Below are 19,335 nucleotides of genomic sequence, written 5' to 3'. Positions count from 1 at the left end.
AGGGCCCAAGGACTCTTCAGTCAGCAGATGATGACTGAAGAGTCATCATCTGCTGACTCTTCAGCAGGGCTGAGTCCTTTCCTTCAAGGCAGTGGGTTTCCTTCTAGCCCAGGGTGTGTTTAGAAATGTCATCCAGGAGCTAGGGCCTGCAAAGGGGACCTAATGACTGTGACTGGTGCCCTATCCTCCTGTGGCTGAGCTGGTATTCAAAGTGCAAGATAAAGTTCTCTTTACTCTTCCCTCTCCTCACCTCAAGCAGAAGGAAGGGGCCTTTTTTGGAGCTGTGAACTGTGCTGCCTGGAATTGGGAGAGGGGTGGCACGAGCACTCCCTTAGCTGCCCTAACTGTTGTCTTAGTAGGTTGCATGCCCCCCAAGTCCACTGGCTCTGAACCAGCTCAGTACTAGGAATTGCCTCAGAGTTGCAGTCCTTGTGGCCTAGACTGCCTTCAAGTTTATTTAGGATTCCAGAGCATTTTAGCCCACAGTGGTAAGGCTCACTGGAACTCAAGTTCCAGCCACTGGCATGGATGATTCCCCTCTGACTAGAACTGATTATTTATTTATTTATTTAGAGATGGAGTTTTGCTCCTGTTGCCCAGGCTGGAGTGCAATGGTGCAGTCTCAGCTCACTGCGACCTCCACCTCCTGGGTTCAAGCTATTCCCCTGGCTCAGCCTCCCAGGTAGCTGGGATTACAGGCATGCACCACCATGCCCAGCTAATTTTGTAATTTTAGTAGAGACAAGGTTTCTCCATGTTGGTCAGGCTGTTCTTGAACTCCTGACCTCAGGTGATCTGCCTGCCATGGCCTCCCAAAGTGCTGGGATTACAGGCATGAGCTACCGCACCCAGCCAAAACTCAAGTTTCTTAAGAGAGTGGGCAGGAAGGTCCAGCCCACCTTACCAGCCACTAGAGCTGATTTAAATGCTCCCACTGTGGGTGGGCATCAGCTGAATTCAGCCTGGTTTTGCTTTCTACTTGTTGGTAGAAGAGCTGAGGCAAGACTGGCTTGTCTGTCCTAATATAAAAGAGTCTTGGAAGATGTCTGGGATCCAGGGTCTAAAACCCTTCATGGCCTTTGGAACATGAAGCTCTGTGCCAAAGGGTGGAGGGCTGCCCTGCCACACCACAAATCCAAGCCCAGGGCATAAAACCCCTCATGGCTTAGATGGAATCCAAGGCTCAGGGCATAAAACCCCTCATAACCTCTGGAAGGTGTACAGACTTGTTGGTTGCTCTCCCAGGCTCATAAACATATTCTGTATTTTCTCAAACAGCAGAACACATTCAATGTGCATCAAAGAAAATGCTAAACCGTCACAGACACTTGATGCACCACTATCTTTGTATCCTCACGCCCACATCTGTTTACCCCCACGTCCTCACGACCTGCTTCTTTGTTTGATCACCAGTAAACAGTGTGGGCTCCCAGAGCTCGAGGCCTTCGCGGCCTCCATACCAACGTTGGCCCCCGGACCCACCTTATGCACTCTCACTCTTAACTTTCAAATTCCTTTGACTCTGCTGGTTTGTAGCCCCCATGGCCTGGTGTTGGGTCTGATCACCCCAACATTTCAGGCACCCAACGTGGGGCTATGAACACCCCGGTGAAGGAACACGAGCATGCGGAAGCGGAAGACGCATTGTCAGAGGACACATGAGGACAACTGAAAGAAGCTCGGTAGGTAAGCTGGGCACTTGGAAGAACCGGATAACAATGGGACAGAATGAAAGTAAACATTCTGCTTACTTAAATTTCTTAAGGCATTTATTATGGAGAGGGGTAGTGAAAGTTAGTACTCAGAATTTATTAACACTCTTTAGTACAGTAGAGCAGTTTTGGCCATGGTTCCCAGAACAAGGGACAATGGAGCTAGATGAATGGGAAAGAACTGGCAGACATTTTAAAAAGGCATATATAGAAGGAGCCAAAATTCCAGTTTCTGTTTGGTCAGCATGGGCGTTGATAAAGGCAACTCTTGAGCCATTTCAAACAGATGACGAGGCAAATTCAGATGAGGAAGAGGTAGACGAGTGCAAAAAATTAACTTCAGATTCTGAATATGAGGAACAGCAACCAGAGGAAATTGAAGAAAAGAAAGGGAAACTGAAAAAGATATATTTTACTAGCTTTCCACCTGCTGAATTAAGTGAATGGCCACCTCCTCCTCCTCCTAATGGGTGAGAAGATGAATTAGCTATAAAACTTACTGCTGGCCGGGCGCGTTGGCTCACGCCTGTAATCCCAGCACTTTGGGAGGCCGAGGCGGGTGGATCACAAGGTCAGGAGATCGAGACCACAGTGAAACCCCGTCTCTACTAAAAATACAAAAAATTAGCCGGGCGCGGTGGCGGGCGCCTGTAGTCCCAGCTACTCGGGAGGCTGAGGCAGGAGAATGGCGTGAACCCAGGAGGCAGAGTTTGCAGTGAGCTGAGATCCGGCCACTGCACTCCAGCCTGGGCGACAGAGCGAGACTCTGTCTCAAAAAAAAAAAAACAAAAAAAAACTTACTGCTCCGGTAGCTGCAACATTAAAACCTGGAGCATTGAGAGGCCAAGGCAGGTGGATCACAAGGTCAGGAGATCGAGACCATCCTGACTAACATGGTGAAACCCTGTCTGTACTACAAATACAAAAAAAATTAGCCAGGCGTGGTGGCAGGCACCTGTAGTCCCAGCTAGGGAGGCTGAGGCAGGAGAATGGCGTGAACCTGGGAGGCAGAGCTTGCAGTGAGCTGAGATCCAGCCACTGCACTCCAGCCTGGGCAACAGAGCAAGACTCTGTCTCAAAAAAAAAAAAAAAAATGCCTGGAGCAATTGGTGGTGCTATACAAAATTCTATTCAGAAGGCTAGAGCTGAAGGAGACCTAAAAGCATGGCAATTTCCCATTACTATAATCCAGCGAGGAGGATAGAATATAGCTAGTTGGGCCACCTTTTCTTTTAAGTTGTTAAAGGAATTCAAGCAAGCCATTAGTCAATATGGGCCAAATTCTCCTTTTGTACAAGCTTTACTAAAAAATGTGGCTCTTGATAATAAATTAATACCATATGACTGGGATACTTTAACAAAATCTGTTCTCACTCCATCTCAGTACTTGCAGTTTAAAACTTGGTGGGCTGATGAAGCTCAAGGCAAGAGAAAACACACAAGCACAGCCTCCTGTGCCTGTTTCCTTTGAACAGTTAATGGGCTTGGGCCCTAATTGAGGCCGATTAGACAATCAAGCAGTAATGAAAAATGTTGCCGTTGTTCAGTTACGCACTATGTGCTTACAGGCATGGAAAAAAAAATGTTATAGGGAAAAAATATCCTTCTTTCATTAGACCTATGAGAGGGAAGGCTCATTTGGCTGAGTATATTAAGGCTTGTGATGGCATTGGGGGAAATTTACATAAGGCTACTCTTTTGGCTCAAGCTGTGGCTGGACTAAAGGTGGGAAAAAATATGCCCCATTTCTCAGGCTCTTGTTTTAATTGTGGGCAATTTGGACACACACAAAAGGAATGTAGAAAAGAAATCAAAAGGCAAAAACTATTACCATCAATCAACAGAAAAGTCCCAGTGTATGCCCCTGATGTAAGACGGGCAGTCACTGGGCAAATCAATGTCATTCTAAATTTAGCAAAGATGGGCAACCTCTTTTGGGAAATGGGAAGAGGGGCCCAAGACAAACCGAGGCGTGTCCGGCACAGTCAGTGCCCTTACAAACGTACAATAGTTGTCCCCCGCCACAGCAGTGTTGCCATAGATCTCTGCAGCACAATTCCTGTTTCCCTACTTCCTGGGGAGCTACCAAAGAAGGTCCCCATGGGAGTTAGGGGCCCTTTACCCTCAGGAACAGTTGGTCTATTGCTTGGAAGGTCTAATTTAAATTTAAGAGGTGTCACTGTACTCTTCTGAATCACTGAATCATCAATAATTGTACTCACTGAATCATAAATAATTGATTCTAATTATACTGGAGAGATTCAATTAGTTATTAGTTCCTCAGTTCCATGGTCTGCTTCCCCAGGAGAAAGAATTGTTCAGTTGTTACTGTTGCCTTATACAAAACTGGGAAGCCTTATACAAAACACAGTAAAAAGAAAAAAACAAAAAAAGAGGCGGCTTTGGTATGAATCCAGCAGGAAAAGCTGTATATTGGGTTAATCAAGTGTCTGATAAAAGACTAATTTGTACAGTAACCATGCAAGGAAAGGACTTTGTAAGGTTAGTAGATACTGGAGCTGAAGTTTCTATTATTGGTTTAAATCCATGGCCTCGGCATTGGCCTAAGCAAAAGGCATCCATTGGTGGTGTTGGAGTAGGGGCTGCCTCAGAATTTTTCAAAGTTCTTTAATTTTGCCATGCCAAGGGCCGGATGTCCAAGTAGGGACAATTCAACCTATTATTACACCTATTCCTGTCAATCTATGGGGCAGAGACTTATGACAACAATGGGGTACTAAAATATCTATTCCTATGGATCAGTATAATAATAACAGTAAACAAATGATGAGAAAAATGGGATATCTCCTGGGGAAGGGACTGGGAAAAAAAAATAAAAATGGCCAACCAGAACTTTTAGAACTAAAAGGGCAAACAGATTGAACTGGATTAGGGTATCATTTTTAGGAGCGGCCATTGCTGAGCCTCAGGCTCCCATTCTGCTTGTTTGGTTAACTCCCAGACTGGTTTGGGTGGAGCAATGGCCGCTGAAACAGGAAAAGCTAGAGGCTTTAAAAGAATTAGTGCAGGAACAATTACAAAAGGGACACATAGAGCCTACTTTCTCCCCCTTGGAATTCTCCTGTGTTTGTTATTAAGAAAAAATCAGGGAAGTGGAGAATGTTAACAGATTTGAGGGCCGTTAATGCTATAATTCAACCCATGGGCGCTCTGAACCAGGGCTGCCCTCTCCAACAATGATCCCAAAATACTGGACTCTTATAGTAATAGATTTAAAAGATTGCTTTTTTACCATTCCTTTAGCTACTCAAGATTATCAAAAAAATTGCTTTTACTGTTCCCGCTATAAATAACAAAGAACCAGCAGACAGATACCATTGGAAAGTACTGCCACAAGGCACGTTAAATAGCCCGACTATTTGTCAAACTTATATTGGAAAAGCTATTAAGCCAGTTAGAGAACAATTTTAAAAATGTCATATTATCCATTACGTGGATGATATTTTATGTGCAGCTGAAACTAGGGAGGAATTAATGCTGTGCTACAAACAGTTAGAAAAGGCTGTAACTACAGCAGGGTTAATCATAGCCCCTGATAAAATCCAAACTTCTACTCCCTTTCAGTATTTATGAGTGAAAGTAAAACAAAGTACTATTAAGCCTCAAAAAGTTCAAATCAGAAGAGATAATTTAAAGACTAAGTAATTTTCAAAAATTATTAGAAAACATTAATTGAATTTGTCCCACTTTAGGCATTCCTACTTATGCTATGTCTCACCTCTTTTCTACCTTATGAGGTGATTCTAACTTAAACAGTAAATGCTCCCTGTCCAAAGAGGCATTAGAGGAACTTCAATTAATTGAAGAAAAAATTTCTTGTTTTATTCCATTAGTGAGGATATCTAGGATGATGATGAATAGCAGTGGTGAGAGGAGGCATCCTTACCTTGTTCCTGATCTTAGTGGGAAAGTATCTAGATATCAAAATTAAGTATGATCTTAGCTTCAGCTTCTTTTTAGAGGTTCTTTATCAAGTGGGAGAAATTTGCTTCTATCTGCCATTAGGTTTATGGGCCTGAGCATGCCACCTAGTCATTGTTTTTCCCTTTTCTTTCTGTAAAAAATCCCTCAGAATTCATAGAAAGTTGTAAGTGTCAGGTTGGTTGGTTCTGACTGATCACCTGTGTTATGGACCATCTGTGTGATTATAGGGAAAAGTTCAGAACACCAGCAACCTACATTGGATGGGACCACTTCTGACTCCAGGGATTGCCACTCAATCTTTCTGAGATTGGCACCCACATCCAATAAGGTAATTTTGTCTAAGACCCTGGTGGGGACCAGCAGCCTTATGATCTCAAGATAATCCCTTTGACATGCTGGTAAGCAGCAGTACTATAGAAAACAACGTAGGTCCCCTGGCTACTTGTTTTGCTTTGGGAGAACAGTGGCGTTACATCCTCTCATGCTTTGGAAAGGACTGATACCAAATGTACCTTCTTTTCTTTCCTCATCAGTGCCTGACCATGGGGTATCATGGATGTGCATGTTTCCATAGCCTCCCACTCACCCCATTCGTGAGACAGGAATTAGGGCCGTAGGGCTATTTAGGTAGCCTAACACATGATATCCATCACTGGACAAATGCAACTAACAATAGTTTATTAGTCATGTATATTCACAGCCCAGATGAGGAGGGTACCATAAGTCATGCAGATCCACAAAGAACATGCATTTGGGAGCAGAGGGCCCAAACATGGCTGTGGGAAACAGGCTTTGTAGTATTAAAAGGGTGAATTAACCCTTAGTTCCCTGGGAGGATGTGATTCACTTATTTGAATAATGTGTGGGTTAGCAAGGATCTGAAAACCCTTATACAAGAGATACAGACTATATAACTACGCTATAATAGTATAAAACTGTATTACGCAGTATAGCATAATAGTAATTATATATTTTAGTTATACATAACATATACCAGTTATGTATAATATGTACAATTATATATCATTATGCAATATATTACATATATACACAAATGTATCTACAAATGTACATGTACACACACTATAGGCTATACTAGATAATGCTATACTATATAGTAGAAAATGGTCCACAAATACCTCTTTTGAATATAGCTGCAGAGGTCCAAAAAAATACCAGCAAATTGAATCCAGCAATATAAAAAAAGACCTATACAACATGACCAAATTGGATTGAGCTCAGAAAAGCAATGTTGGTCTCATATATAAATATATATTAATATACCATATTTACAGAATAAGGGATCTATTATCATAGGATCATCCCAAAAGGCACAGAAAATGATTTTTTTTTTTTTTTTTTTTTTTTTTAAGACAGGGTTTTGCTCTGTCACCTAGGCTGAAGTGCAGTGGTGTAATCATAGCTCACTGCAGCCTTGAACTCCTGGGCTCAACTGATCCTCCCACCTCAGCCTTCTGAGTAGCTAGGGCTACAGGCATACACCACAACACTCAGCTAATTTTTAAACTTTTTTGTAGAGACAAGGTCTTGCTCTATTGCCCAGGCTGATCTCAAACTCCTGGCCTCAAGTAATTTTTTTTTTTTTTTTTTTTGGGCAGTGCCCAGTACAGGTGGCGGCACACATTAGGACTTCAAAATCCAGAGATTCCATGATTCTGAGTTACATGAGTTTGGGTAGAATCCTGTGCTCTGTACTTAACTTTCTTCATTTGTAACATGGGAGAACTGATTGGTTGGGCAATCCAATGAGATACTCATAATTATGAAATCACAGTGCCAAGTACTAACGTAAGTTATCACTGAAAAAAATGGACAAAGATTTATTTCCTTTGCTCAAATTTAATAAGACACAAATATTTGACTTTCCCCCCACTCTTCCCAAACATGTGAATACCAAATTGGGATTTGGGGGCTTTCCACATCATTGAAACAAAAAGATTCAAACTACTCCTCTTGTAAGAAGGCGTTAAATTTTTCCTTATATGACACCAGATATTCTTCCTTTCCACTAAATTAGGCTATTATGCAAAATGATTCCCTGTCTGCAGCTCACCTCCATTATTTTTTGAAAATTACCCTCTAAACATCCATAGATCTTTTGGGTGGTACATATTGGGTGATTCTGTCTGCACAACAGCAAAATGATCATGTCGCATATCCAAGGCAACTTAAGAATCTTTCAAATGACATTAAACGGAAATGTCAACAGCACCAACACCTGTGGCCCAAATCAATAGGACATCTCAAATCCTAAATACTCACATCCAAACTCATGATCACACTTTACATGTCTCAAAACTTTTATCCATTATAAAAATAAAGATGAACCATATCTACACCTTTGTTTATGGGGAATCATTACTGTTCATCCCAGGGATGTAGGACTGTATTGTTCACCAGTATACATCAAACCTGAGCAGTTCCTCAGTGTTTTAATACGATATGTTAGATAGGCTGGGTGCTGTGGCTCATGCCTGTAATCCCAGCACTCTGGAAGGCTGAGGTGGGCAGATCACGAGGTCAAGAGATTGAGACTATCCTGGCCAACATGGTGAAACCCTGTCTCTACTAAACATACAAAAATTAGCTGGGTGTGGTGGCACACACCTGTAGCCCCAGCTACTCAGGAGGCTGAGGCAGGAAATCACTTGAACCTGGGAGGCGGGGTTTGCGGTGAGCTGAGATCGTGCCACTGCACTCCAGCCTGGTGACAGAGTGGGACTCTGTCTCAAAAAAAAAGAAAAAAAAAAAAGGGCCGGGTGCAGTGGCTCACGCCTGTAATCCCAGCACTTTAGGAGGCTGAGGCAGGCAGATCACGAGGTCAGGAAATCGAGACCATCCTGGCCAACATGGTGAAACTCTGTCTCTACTAAAAATACAAAAAAAAATTAGCTGGGCGTAGTGGTGGGCGCCTGTAATCCCAGCTACTCGGGAGGCTGAGGCAGGAGAATGGCTTGAACCCGGGAGGCAGAGGTTGCAGTGAGCCAAGATCGCGCCACTGTACTCCAGCCTGGCAACAGAGCAAGACTCTGTCTCAAAAAAAAAAAAAAAGATATGTTAGATAATGAAAATAAATGATCAATGACAACATTCTTACTCATGGTGGTCCCTACCCTCCAAAGCTAAGGTATTCAACACAACCATAGCTTCCCTATTGATCTCACAGGTTGGTTGTTATTTCATTTCCTTCAAAGATCTTAATTGCTTTCTAAAAACCAAACCCTGGCCGGGTGCGGTGGCTCAAGCCTGTAATCCCAGCACTTTGGGAGGCCGAGACGGGCGGATCACAAGGTCAGGAGATCGAGACCATCCTGGCTAACACGGTGAAACCCCGTCTCTACTAAAAAATATAAAAAACTAGCCGGGCGAGGTGGTGGGTGCCTGTAGTCCCAGCTACTCGGGAGGCTGAGGCAGGAGAATGGCGTGAACCCGGGAGGTGGAGCTTGCAGTGAGCTGAGATCCGGCCACTGCACTCTAGCCTGGGCGACAGAGCGGGACTCCGTCTCAAAAAAAAAAAAAAAAAAAAAAACCAAACCCTTACCTTTTATTAACCATCTCTCTTTTCCCAAATCTATAAGCATCAGGAAGGCAAGAACTTGTTTCACGTTTCTATATCCATAGCATGGAATGTCTTGATCATTGTGCTGAATTGTGTATGCTTTGATACTACAGTGCCAGGCCTATCAGAAAGGTTAAAAAAATGAGCATCAGGAGCAACATGGCTTGATTTGAACAGTGACTCTGTCTTTCCATCTTGCTAGGTTTGTGGTCTCTGAAAACTTATCTACACTTATCGGACTCTGCTAGTGCACAAAGGAGAAAAAAAAGTATTATATAGTTTGCTAAAGACTAAGTGAACTTACATATTTTAACTGAGATATTTTGTGGAAAACATTGTCCAATACACCATAAGAAATATTTCCATGTTTAGATAATAAAAAAGGTTAAGAACAGTTCCACAGGACTAGGATCTGACCTCACACTCAGGTTAGGCCAAGTCTTATCCTGTTGAAAAATGTCACACTTCCTTCATCAGACAAAGCTACTCAGAAACCATGATGGATCAAGACAAAAACAATAACCTTGTCTCTAAAAATGGTAAAAGAGAACAGAGTTGAAGCCATTCAAATGACCAAAATTGCCCTCTAATCACTAATCCAAGTGAGTGGTTTCTTAAGAATTAGGTGGCCGGGTACAGTGGCTCAAGCCTGTAATCCCAGCACTTTGGGAGGCCGAGACGGGTGGATCACGAGGTCAGGAGATCGAGACCATCCTGGTCTACACGGTGAAACCCCGTCTCTACTAAAAAATACAAAAAACTAGCCGGGCGAGATGGCGGGCGCCTGTAGTCCCAGCTACTCGGGAGGCTGAGGCAGGAGAATGGCGTGAACCCGGGAGGCGGAGCTTGCAGTGAGCCGAGATCGCGCCACTGCACTCCAGCCTGGGCAACAGAGCATGACTCCGTCTCAAAAAGAAAAAAAAAAAAAAAAAAGAATTAGGTTTAGCTCCACTTCATTCTTCCTGCCTCTAGATAAGAATTATGATTACCAGTGACACAATTAAGTTCACCTCACAGCATGCAACACACACAGGAGTGTCTCAGTTTGTTGATTAGCAATCAAGTCACCTAACAAAAATCCAAATCCAAAAAGAAGTCTTTTTGAGCACCCTCTTTTTTTTTTTTTTTGAGACGGAGTCTTGCTCTGTCGCCCAGGCTGGAGCACAGTGGTGTGATCTTGGCTCACTACTACCTCCACCTCCTGGGGTTCAAGCAATTCTCCTGCCTCAGCTTCTTGAGTAGCTGGGATTACAGGCGCACACCACCATGCCCGGTTAATTTTTGTATATTTTTTAATAGAGACGGGGTTTCACCATGTTGACCAGGCTGGTCTCAAACTCCTCACCTTGTGATCTGCCCACCTCAGCCTCCCAAACTGCTGGATTACAGACATGAGCCACCGCGCCCAGCCGAGCACCCTCTTAGTGATACTCCCCAGAGTAATTTATGGTTTATGATCATTCTTATTACTACAATTCTTAACACTCCTCTCTTGACTACAGGTGTGATCCTGGTGATCTTTGAAAAAAAGGCACAGAAACAACCATGATTTAAGTTTTTGGTATGATGAATGCATGAGAAATTGACTTTCTGGGAAGAAATCATAACTATATTAACAATAAAAAATAAAAAATTCCTAAGGAAAATACTTGATCTTGTACGCACATAATATTGACTCAAAATATATGAGGATTAACTCAATAAACTTAAAAACTTAATCTGAAAATCTATAATTGCAATGGAATATTTTAATATATCCTTGCAGAATATTCGAGACAACAAGTGATAGCATACAAGTTATTTGAAAACAGTTAATAAAATATTTCTAAGAATCATCTACAGAAGTTTCTGTTCAACAAAAACATACACATAGTTTTTAATCACATATAATGAAACAAAACTGAAAATGTACTGAGAGATTACATTCAACTGTAATAGGAAACACCAGTGATCTGCTTGGTATTAGGAAGGTGCTTATTCTTACACTGCAGGACTGGGTAAGTGCATTCAATACACAATGCAGTGGAGAGACGAACACCCATGCAGTTCTTTTTGACTGCATCACTGTAGTTGTCATGGTGGAATCAGAAACACATAGTCACTTGTACTGTTAACAAAACATGGTGTTTATTACATAAATAATACCTTTGATAAATTCAACTTAGAGATGAGGTAAGTCAGAGCATCAGAGAATATTCCCAACCTTAAGAGTCTAAATAGTTGCCTGGTGGACATATTAGAGTTTCTAGGAAAATCCAAACTGCAGTGCATCTTTGAGTAGAACTTTTGAAGACAATCTGTGGAAAACTACATCTCTGAAAATATGGCAGCTGGGGCCATGCACAGTGGTTCACGCCTGTAATCTTAGCACTTTGGGAGGCCAAGGTGGGCGGATCATGCAGTCAGGAGTTTGAGACCAGCCTGGCCAACATGATGAAACCCTGTCTCTACTAAAAATACAAAAAAATTTAGCTGGGTTGGCCGGGCGCGGTGGCTCAAGCCTGTAATCCCAGCACTTTGGGAGGCCGAGACGGGCGGATCACGAGGTCAGGAGATTAAGACCATCCTGGCTAACACGGTGAAACCCCGTCTCTACTAAAAATACGAAAATCTAGCCGGGCGAGGTGGCGGGCGCCTGTGGTCCCAGCTACTCGGGAGGCTGAGGCAGGAGAATGGCGTAAACCCGGGAGGCGGAGCTTGCAGTGAGCTGAGATCCGGCCACTGCACTCCAGACCAGGCGACAGAGCAAGACTCCGTCTCAAAAAAAAAAAAAAAAAAAAAAAAATTTAGCTGGGTTTGGTGGCGGGCACCTGTAATCCCAGCTACTTGGGAGGCTAGGGCAGGACAACTGCTTGAACCCAGGAGGCAGAGGTTGCAGTGAGCCAAGATCACGCCACTGCACTTCGGCCTGGGCAACAGAAGCAAGACTCCATCTCAGAAAAAGAAAGAAAAGAAAGGGAAAGAAAGAAGGAAGGAAGGGAGGGAGGGAGGGAGGGAGGGAAGGAAGGGAGGGTGGAAGGGAGGGAGGCAGGCAAATATGGCAGCCAAGCAGTTAATGGTGGTTCTAAGAATACTCTCAGCTGGCAGAGCAAAGGATCAGGACAATGTGGTGGAAAGCAGGTGTCCCTGAAGCTCCTATGCATCCATCTGTCTCCACATATGGTGGCTATAAAACCTGACTAATGCTTTCTTTACTTCTGCCTTCCATATCTCCTGCAAGTAGGCTATTGGTCAATTATACCATGGAGCCATAAAAGGATAGATTACAGAAAACATAAGTCACAACATCACCCATGTTAACACAATCCAGGACAGCCATTTCCAGCTATAGGTTATATGGTTCTATCTCAGGTCTCTCTTATTAATGCAAAGCCTATTATCCAAATCACAGCCAGAAAGAATTACAAATAGCAAAGAACAGAAAATGAAAATAATAATTCCAATGAGAGAGTATACTGCATGATAAACTTTGCAGACTCAAAAATTTATTATGATTATTTTTTAGCATAAAAAATAGAAAAAAGGGTATTGTCTTCCTCTAAAAAAGCTTCTTTTGGTCAGAAAGAAAGATGAAATACATATAATGATATCTAGTACCTGCCACATAAGGCCAGTAGGAAATCCTAAAGATTACCAAATTGTCATTTTTTGATGGCCCGTTACAGCACAACTAAAAATTACCTAAAAATCAAAAACTACTAGCTTATTACAAATACACTTCAATTCACTCATGAGTCTAACAGACTTCAATATGGAAAGATAAATTTCAGAAACTGATTTAATGAAAAAATACTATCAATTAAACTTGTGTACAACTGTATAAGAGCTTACAGAATTATCTCATCTCAATGTTCTTTTGTGAAATAGAAATCCATAAGTCAGAGATCCACTTTAAGAATCAGTAACTGACAATATATTTTGTAACACTTCTGTCATGTTGTGAATTTTCTAGAACAATATACATGAATTAATTTGCATCAGGCTTTCCCATATTATCTACATTTATACAACACCTCCCTAGTGGGAGTTTCAACGAGATTGAAATTTCACACATAAGGGAGTATCACATGAGCATTTGTTAAAATTGAAAACATTGTTATTTCTCACTTTTATAGGATTTCTATCCAGTCTGCATTCTCACATATAAGTATGTGGGCCAACTGAAGGCTTTCTCACAATGTCTATATTCAAGAAGTTGCTTTCCAGTGTGAGTTTGTTCATGGCTTCCAAGTAAACTGAGACAAATAAAGGTTTTTCCACATTCTTTACAATTACAGAGTTTTCCACATTCTTTACATTTTTAAAGTTATTAATTTTTTATATTTATAGGGCATATGAAAATTCTTTACACTTCATATGCCTTCTCATGGTCCTTAAAAGGTCACATGACCATTGACGGTTTTCCCACATTGCCTACATTCGCAGGGCTTCCTGTCCAGTATGAATGCTTCCTCATATTCACATGTAACAATTGAAGGTATCCCCATGTCTTATAGTCATAGGGTTTCTCTGAAATATGAATAATTTCATGTCTTCAAAAGGAAATGGGGGCCGGATGTGGTGGCTCACACCTGTAATCCAACACTTTGGGAGGCCAAGGCAGGCGGATCGTCGGAGGTCAGGAGTTCGAGACCAGCCTGGGCAACGTGGTGAAACCCCATCTCTACTAAAAACACAAAAATTAGGTGGGCATGGTGGTTCACACCTGTAGTCCCAGCTACTCAGGAAGCTGAGGCAGGAGAATCACTTGAACCCAGGAGACAGAGGTTGCAGTGAGCTGAGATTGCACTACTGTACTCCAGCCGGGGTGACAGAGTGAGACTTCATCTCAAAAAAAAAGAAAAAAAATGGAATAGGACAACTGAAAACTTTGCCATATTGCTTACATATATAGGGTTACTCTCCGCTATGAACTCTTTCATGTATTCGAAAGGAACGCGAACACTTGAAGGCTTTACCACATTGTTGACACGCATAGGGTTTCTCTCCAGTGTGAGTTCGTTCATGGATTCGAAAGGAACGTGAGCAACTGAAGGCTTTATCACATTGTTTACATTCATAGGGTTTCTCTCCAGTGTGAGTCCTTTCATGCATTCGAACAGAACTAGAGCAACTGAAGGCCTTACCACATTGTTTACACTCATAAGGTTTCTCTCCAGTGTGAGTCCTTTCATGTATTCGAATGGAACTGGAACAACTAAATGCCTTACCACACTGTTTACATTCGTAGGGTTTCTCTCCAGTGTGAGTCCTTTCATGCATTCGAAAGGAACTGGAACAACTGAAGGCTTTACCACACTGTTTACATTCATAGGGTTTCTCTCCAGTGTGAGTCCTTTCATGCATCCGAAAGGAACTAGAAAAACTAAAGGCTTTACCACACTGTTTACATTCATAGGGTTTCTCTCCAGTGTGAATTCTTTCATGCATTCGAAAGGAACTGGAACAACTGAAGGCTTTTCCACACTGTTTACATTCATAGGGTTTCTCTCCAGTGTGAGTCCTTTCATGTATTCGAACAGAACTGGAACAACTGAAGGCTTTACCACACTGTTTACATTCATGGGGTTTCTCTCCAGTGTGAGTCCTTTCATGCATTCGAAAGGAACTGGAACAACTGAAGGCTTTACCACACTGTTTACATTCAAAGGGTTTCTCTCCAGTGTGAGTTCGTTCATGGATTTGAAAAGAACTAGGACAATCAAAGGCTTTCCCACATTCCTTGCATTTATAAGGTCCATTTCCAGTGTGCATTATCATATGTCTTCGATAGCTTGGAAGAGAAATGAATGCTTTCCCACATTCCTTACAATCATAGGGTTTCTCTCCTGTATGAATTCTTTCATGTTTTCTAAAGGAACTAGGAAAACTGAAGGCTTTGCCACATTTTTTACATTTATAGGGTTTTTCTCCAGTGTGAATCCTTTCATGACTTCGAAAGGATGTGGGACAACTAAGAGCTTTACCACATTGCTTACACTGATAGGGCTTTTCCCCAGTGTGAGTCCTTTCATGTATTTGAAAAGTTTGGTAATATCTGAAGGCTTTTCCACATTGTTTACATTCATAGGGTTTCTCTCCAGAGTGAGTTCTTTCATGATTTCGAAAAGAGCTGGGATGACTGAATGTTTTCCCACATTCTTTACATTTATAGGGTTTCTCTCCTGTGTGCATTCTCATGTGTCCTCGAAAGGTTGTGTGATAAATGAAGGCCTTCCCACATTCTTTACATTCATAAGGTTTCTCTCCAGTATGAGTTCTTTCATGTATTTGAAAGGAACTGGGCCAACTGAAAGCCTTACCACACTGCTTACATTTATAGGGTTTCTCTCCAGTGTGAGTTCTTTCATGGATTCGAAATGAACTTCGAAAGCTGAATCTTTTCCCACATTCTTTACATTCATATGACTTCTCTCCATATTTGTGATACTCATATGATCTATGTTCAGTATGAGATCTCATGTGCCTATTAAGAGATGAATGACACATATAGTCCTTTCCACACACACTACATTCATATGGTTTTACTCTAGTAAAAGTTTTCTTGTTTGGTTTAGGATTTGGAGTCTGACTGATGGTTTCTCCAAACTGACTACCTTCTTTCCTTTCACAGAGCCTCTCTACCATATGACTTCTGTGAGAAAAAAAAAAAAAGCACACAATTAGTGGCTTTTTAAAATTAATAATTGTATAATTATTATTTCACAATCGTTAGTAGGTAGCAGAATTACACTTTTGCCATTTTCAGGGGAAGTGTATGTCATGAATGCTCAGGAAGAGTACTTGACCAGAGCTATTATCAAAACAATAAAACTCATAATATAGAGTTTCCTTTTTTTTTTTTTTTTTTGAGAAGAGTCTTGCTCTGCTGCCGAGGCTGCAGTGCAGTGGCACAATCTTGGCTCACTGCAACCTCCATCTCCTGGGTTCAAGCAATTCTTCTGCCTCAGCCTCACGAGTAGCTGGGATTACAGGAACCCACCACCACACCTGGCTAATTTTTGGATTTTCAGTAGAGGCAGGGTTTTGCCATGTTGGCCAGGCTGGCCTCGAACTCTACACCTCAGGTAATCTGCCCACCTCAGCCTCCCAAAGTGCTGGGATTACAGGCATGAGCCACCATGCCTGGCCAAAATTCATAATATAGAGTTTCTTAATATTGTTTCCAGGTGAAATATTTTTCAAATACTGAACAACTGTACCATTTTTTTTTTTTTTTTGAGACAGAGTCTCGCTCTATCCCCCAGGCTGGAGTGCAGTGGCGCGATCTCGGCTCACTGCAAGCTCCGCCTCCCAGGTTCACCCATTCTCCTGCCTCAGCCTCCTGAGTAGCTGGGACTACAGGCACCCGCCACCGCGCCCGGCTAATTTTTTGTATTTTTAGTAGAGACGGGGTTTCACCTTGATTTCGATCTCCTGACCTTGTGATCCGCCCGCCTCGGCCTCCCAAAGTGCTGGTATTACAGGCGTGAGCCACAGCGCCCGGCCATCTGTACCATTTTTAAGAAAACTTTCTTGGCAACAATTTTCAACAAATAAATATGAAATGGGGCTTCTTCCAATTATTCATTTTTTAAACTTAATGACATGCTAAGATTCTCTCATAAGACAGTATTTTCTTTTGTAAGTACAACTCACCTTAGCTTTCTCCCCTGATTTTTGTGGTCTTCAGTGTTCTTCTCCTCCCAGTTTTCCCCTAAAATGCAGGCCCAGAAAAATCATTAAAACTATTTGAAATTATAGAAAAATTATTAGATTCTAAATCTAGGATGAGCTGTTATCCTGTCTGGTTTATTTACCAAAGTATTCCCTTTCAACATCCTAAACCTTGGAATCTTGTTGATGAACAAGAAACACTTTTCTCTAATTGACTAAGTGAGGGAATAATTTCAGTCTTACCTATAGAGGCCAAGTTAACAAAGGTTTCTTGCATCACATCTCTGTAGAGTTTCTTCTGAGAGGGACCCAGCAAAGCCCACTCCTCCTGGGTGAAGTTCACAGCCACATCCTCAAAGACCACTGAGTCCTGAAACATCCCACATGTATAGAGGAGAATGGGTGAGACTGACAGCACTGAGGATATATACTCAGTTCACTAAAAGTCCACATATAATTCATTTTTCTCCATTTATCCTGTAACTTTGACATCAGAACTCAAATCTCTGTCCACACTTACTTCTTCATAAATTTAACACTGCCATGAATATTTGGAAATTATTTTTACATTTTTACTATGATCACTTCAAGTCTTATGCTCTCCAATGACAGGATACACAGCATCTTAGAGAAATGCTACAGAAATGAAACAAGTATTTCCAGTTTAAGACAAACAATTCCTTGTAAGAAAAATACTTTTTATCTCCTGCCTTATCATGTACTATATCACTCAGCATCCCATGAAACACATGGTCAAATCTGTACGAGATTTTTTTGTGTGTGTGTGAGATGGAGTCTTGCTCTGTCGCCCAGGCTGGAGTACAGTGGCGTCATCTCTGCTCACTGCAACCTCCACCTCCCAGGTTCACACCATTCTCCTGCCTCAACCTCCCCAGTAGCTGGGACTACAGGCACCCGCCACTATGCCCGGCTAATTTTTTGTATATTCAGTAGAGACGGGGTTTCACCGTGTTAGCCAGGATGGTCTCGATCTCCTGACCTCGTGATCCGCCCACCTCAGCCTCCCAAAGTGCTGGCATTACAGACGAGGTCAGGAGATTGAGACCATCCTGGCTAACACAGTCAAACCCTGTCTCTAATAAAAATACAAAAAAATAGCTGGGCGTGGTGGCAGGCGCCTGTAGTCCCAGCTATTCGGGAGGCTGAGGCAGGAGAATGGCGTGAACCCGGGAGGTGGAGCTTGCAGTGAGCCGAGATCACGCCACTGCACTCCAGCCTGGGTGACAGAGCGAGACTCTGTCTCAAAAAAAAAAAAAAAAAAAAAGTGGCTTAGTGCGCCTAAATGGTTTATGGAATCAATAGAGTATATACTGAACTCCTTTTTTCCTTCTTAGAGTCTGGACTTTTTCACATGCCAAGAAGATGCCTACTTGATCAGCCCCCCAAAAGCACTGTGAGCACTGGGTCTCTAATGAGCTTCCCTAGCAGACAATATATAGTATCACAACTTGTTGCTTGGGGAATTGAGCCCATTCCATGTGATTATATGAGGAAAGAACATTTAAAGGCTTGCATCTGCTTTCCTCCACACCAACTATGACTAAATAAGGCTAATGAAGGATATTTAACAATCCCAATTTAAAAAAATGTTATTGGGTAAAGTCAAAGGAGAATTAAATTAAGGTGAAAGTTGGTACATGTTCTTAGAACAAACTCAATGTCAACAAGATGCCACTGCTCCCAAATGATATCTTTATAAAATTCTACAAATCCATAAAACAGACTTATTAGGAGTCAAGAAAAACTACTTTTCCAAACCTAAGAGGAACAATAAATGTCAAACAATGGGTAAAGTCTTTTGAAGAGCAACATAAATACTTGCCTAGTATGTATCAGGGATCTTCAAACTATAACCCTCCTAACAGCATGACACGCAAAGAGATAAATAGAACAAGGGAGGAGGAAAGTGTCTTCAATGGACTGGCATTTATAAGGAAAATTGATTAATGATAGAGCAAGCATTGTAGGGGAATGGAAGAGATCACTAACACTTTAATACATGTAGAAGAGACAAACTGTTATCTAACTGGAAAAAGCATTGCATTAGCTCTATTCCATAGATAATAATCAATTTAATGTAGATTTAAATGTGAAGAATATAATTAAAACTCTTTCAAAAGTCACAGGCAATTTTTTTTAAATGCAAGAGTAGGGAGAATTTTCTTATGTAAGAGTAAGCCATAAAGGACGAGACTGAAAACTTCAAATATACTAAAATCAAGAAAGTTAAAAGACAAACCACAAAGCAGCAGAAAAATATCTGACATACATGCAATATAAATGAACTAGTATGCAAAGTAAAAATAAATGAACAGGGCTGGGCACGGTGGCTCACACCTGTAATCCCAGCTACTTGGGAGGCTGAAGCAGGAGAATCGCTTGAACCCAGGATGCGGAGGTTGCAGTTAGCCGAGATCGCAG

The 19,335-nt window shown here is 41.9% G+C and overlaps 1 protein-coding gene and 1 long non-coding RNA gene across 7 annotated transcripts in view; one reads left to right on the top strand and one right to left on the bottom strand.

Moving 5' to 3' along the window:
- Window positions 1-1,528: 1,528 nt before the first annotated feature.
- On the top strand, window positions 1,529-9,504 carry LOC117076201. The gene is made up of 3 exons (XR_004434272.1): window positions 1,529-1,682; window positions 5,885-5,985; window positions 9,440-9,504. It is a non-coding gene; the product is annotated as an uncharacterized LOC117076201 (long non-coding RNA).
- A 3,198-nt stretch (window positions 9,505-12,702) lies between these two features.
- The window catches only part of ZNF709 (zinc finger protein 709), a 36,412-nt gene continuing 29,779 nt past the window's right edge, over window positions 12,703-19,335 (bottom strand). For 5 of the 6 annotated variants that reach the window (XM_033199432.1, XM_033199428.1, XM_033199430.1 and 2 more), the window contains 3 exons: window positions 17,137-17,263; window positions 16,876-16,933; window positions 12,703-15,871 (listed from right to left, as the gene is read on the bottom strand). In XM_033199432.1, coding sequence (XP_033055323.1) covers window positions 14,134-15,871; window positions 16,876-16,933; window positions 17,137-17,263 — 1,923 coding nt within the window. In that variant the 3' untranslated portion in view covers window positions 12,703-14,133. The remainder of the gene's footprint in view (window positions 15,872-16,875; window positions 16,934-17,136; window positions 17,264-19,335) is intronic. The other variant, XM_033199433.1, reaches the window with a different exon arrangement.

This window comes from Trachypithecus francoisi, unplaced genomic scaffold (genome assembly GCF_009764315.1).
Source record: "Trachypithecus francoisi isolate TF-2019V2 unplaced genomic scaffold, Tfra_2.0 Lachesis_group5, whole genome shotgun sequence".
Classification (NCBI taxonomy): domain Eukaryota; kingdom Metazoa; phylum Chordata; class Mammalia; order Primates; family Cercopithecidae; genus Trachypithecus; species Trachypithecus francoisi.
This window is presented reverse-complemented; position numbering and strand designations above follow the sequence as displayed.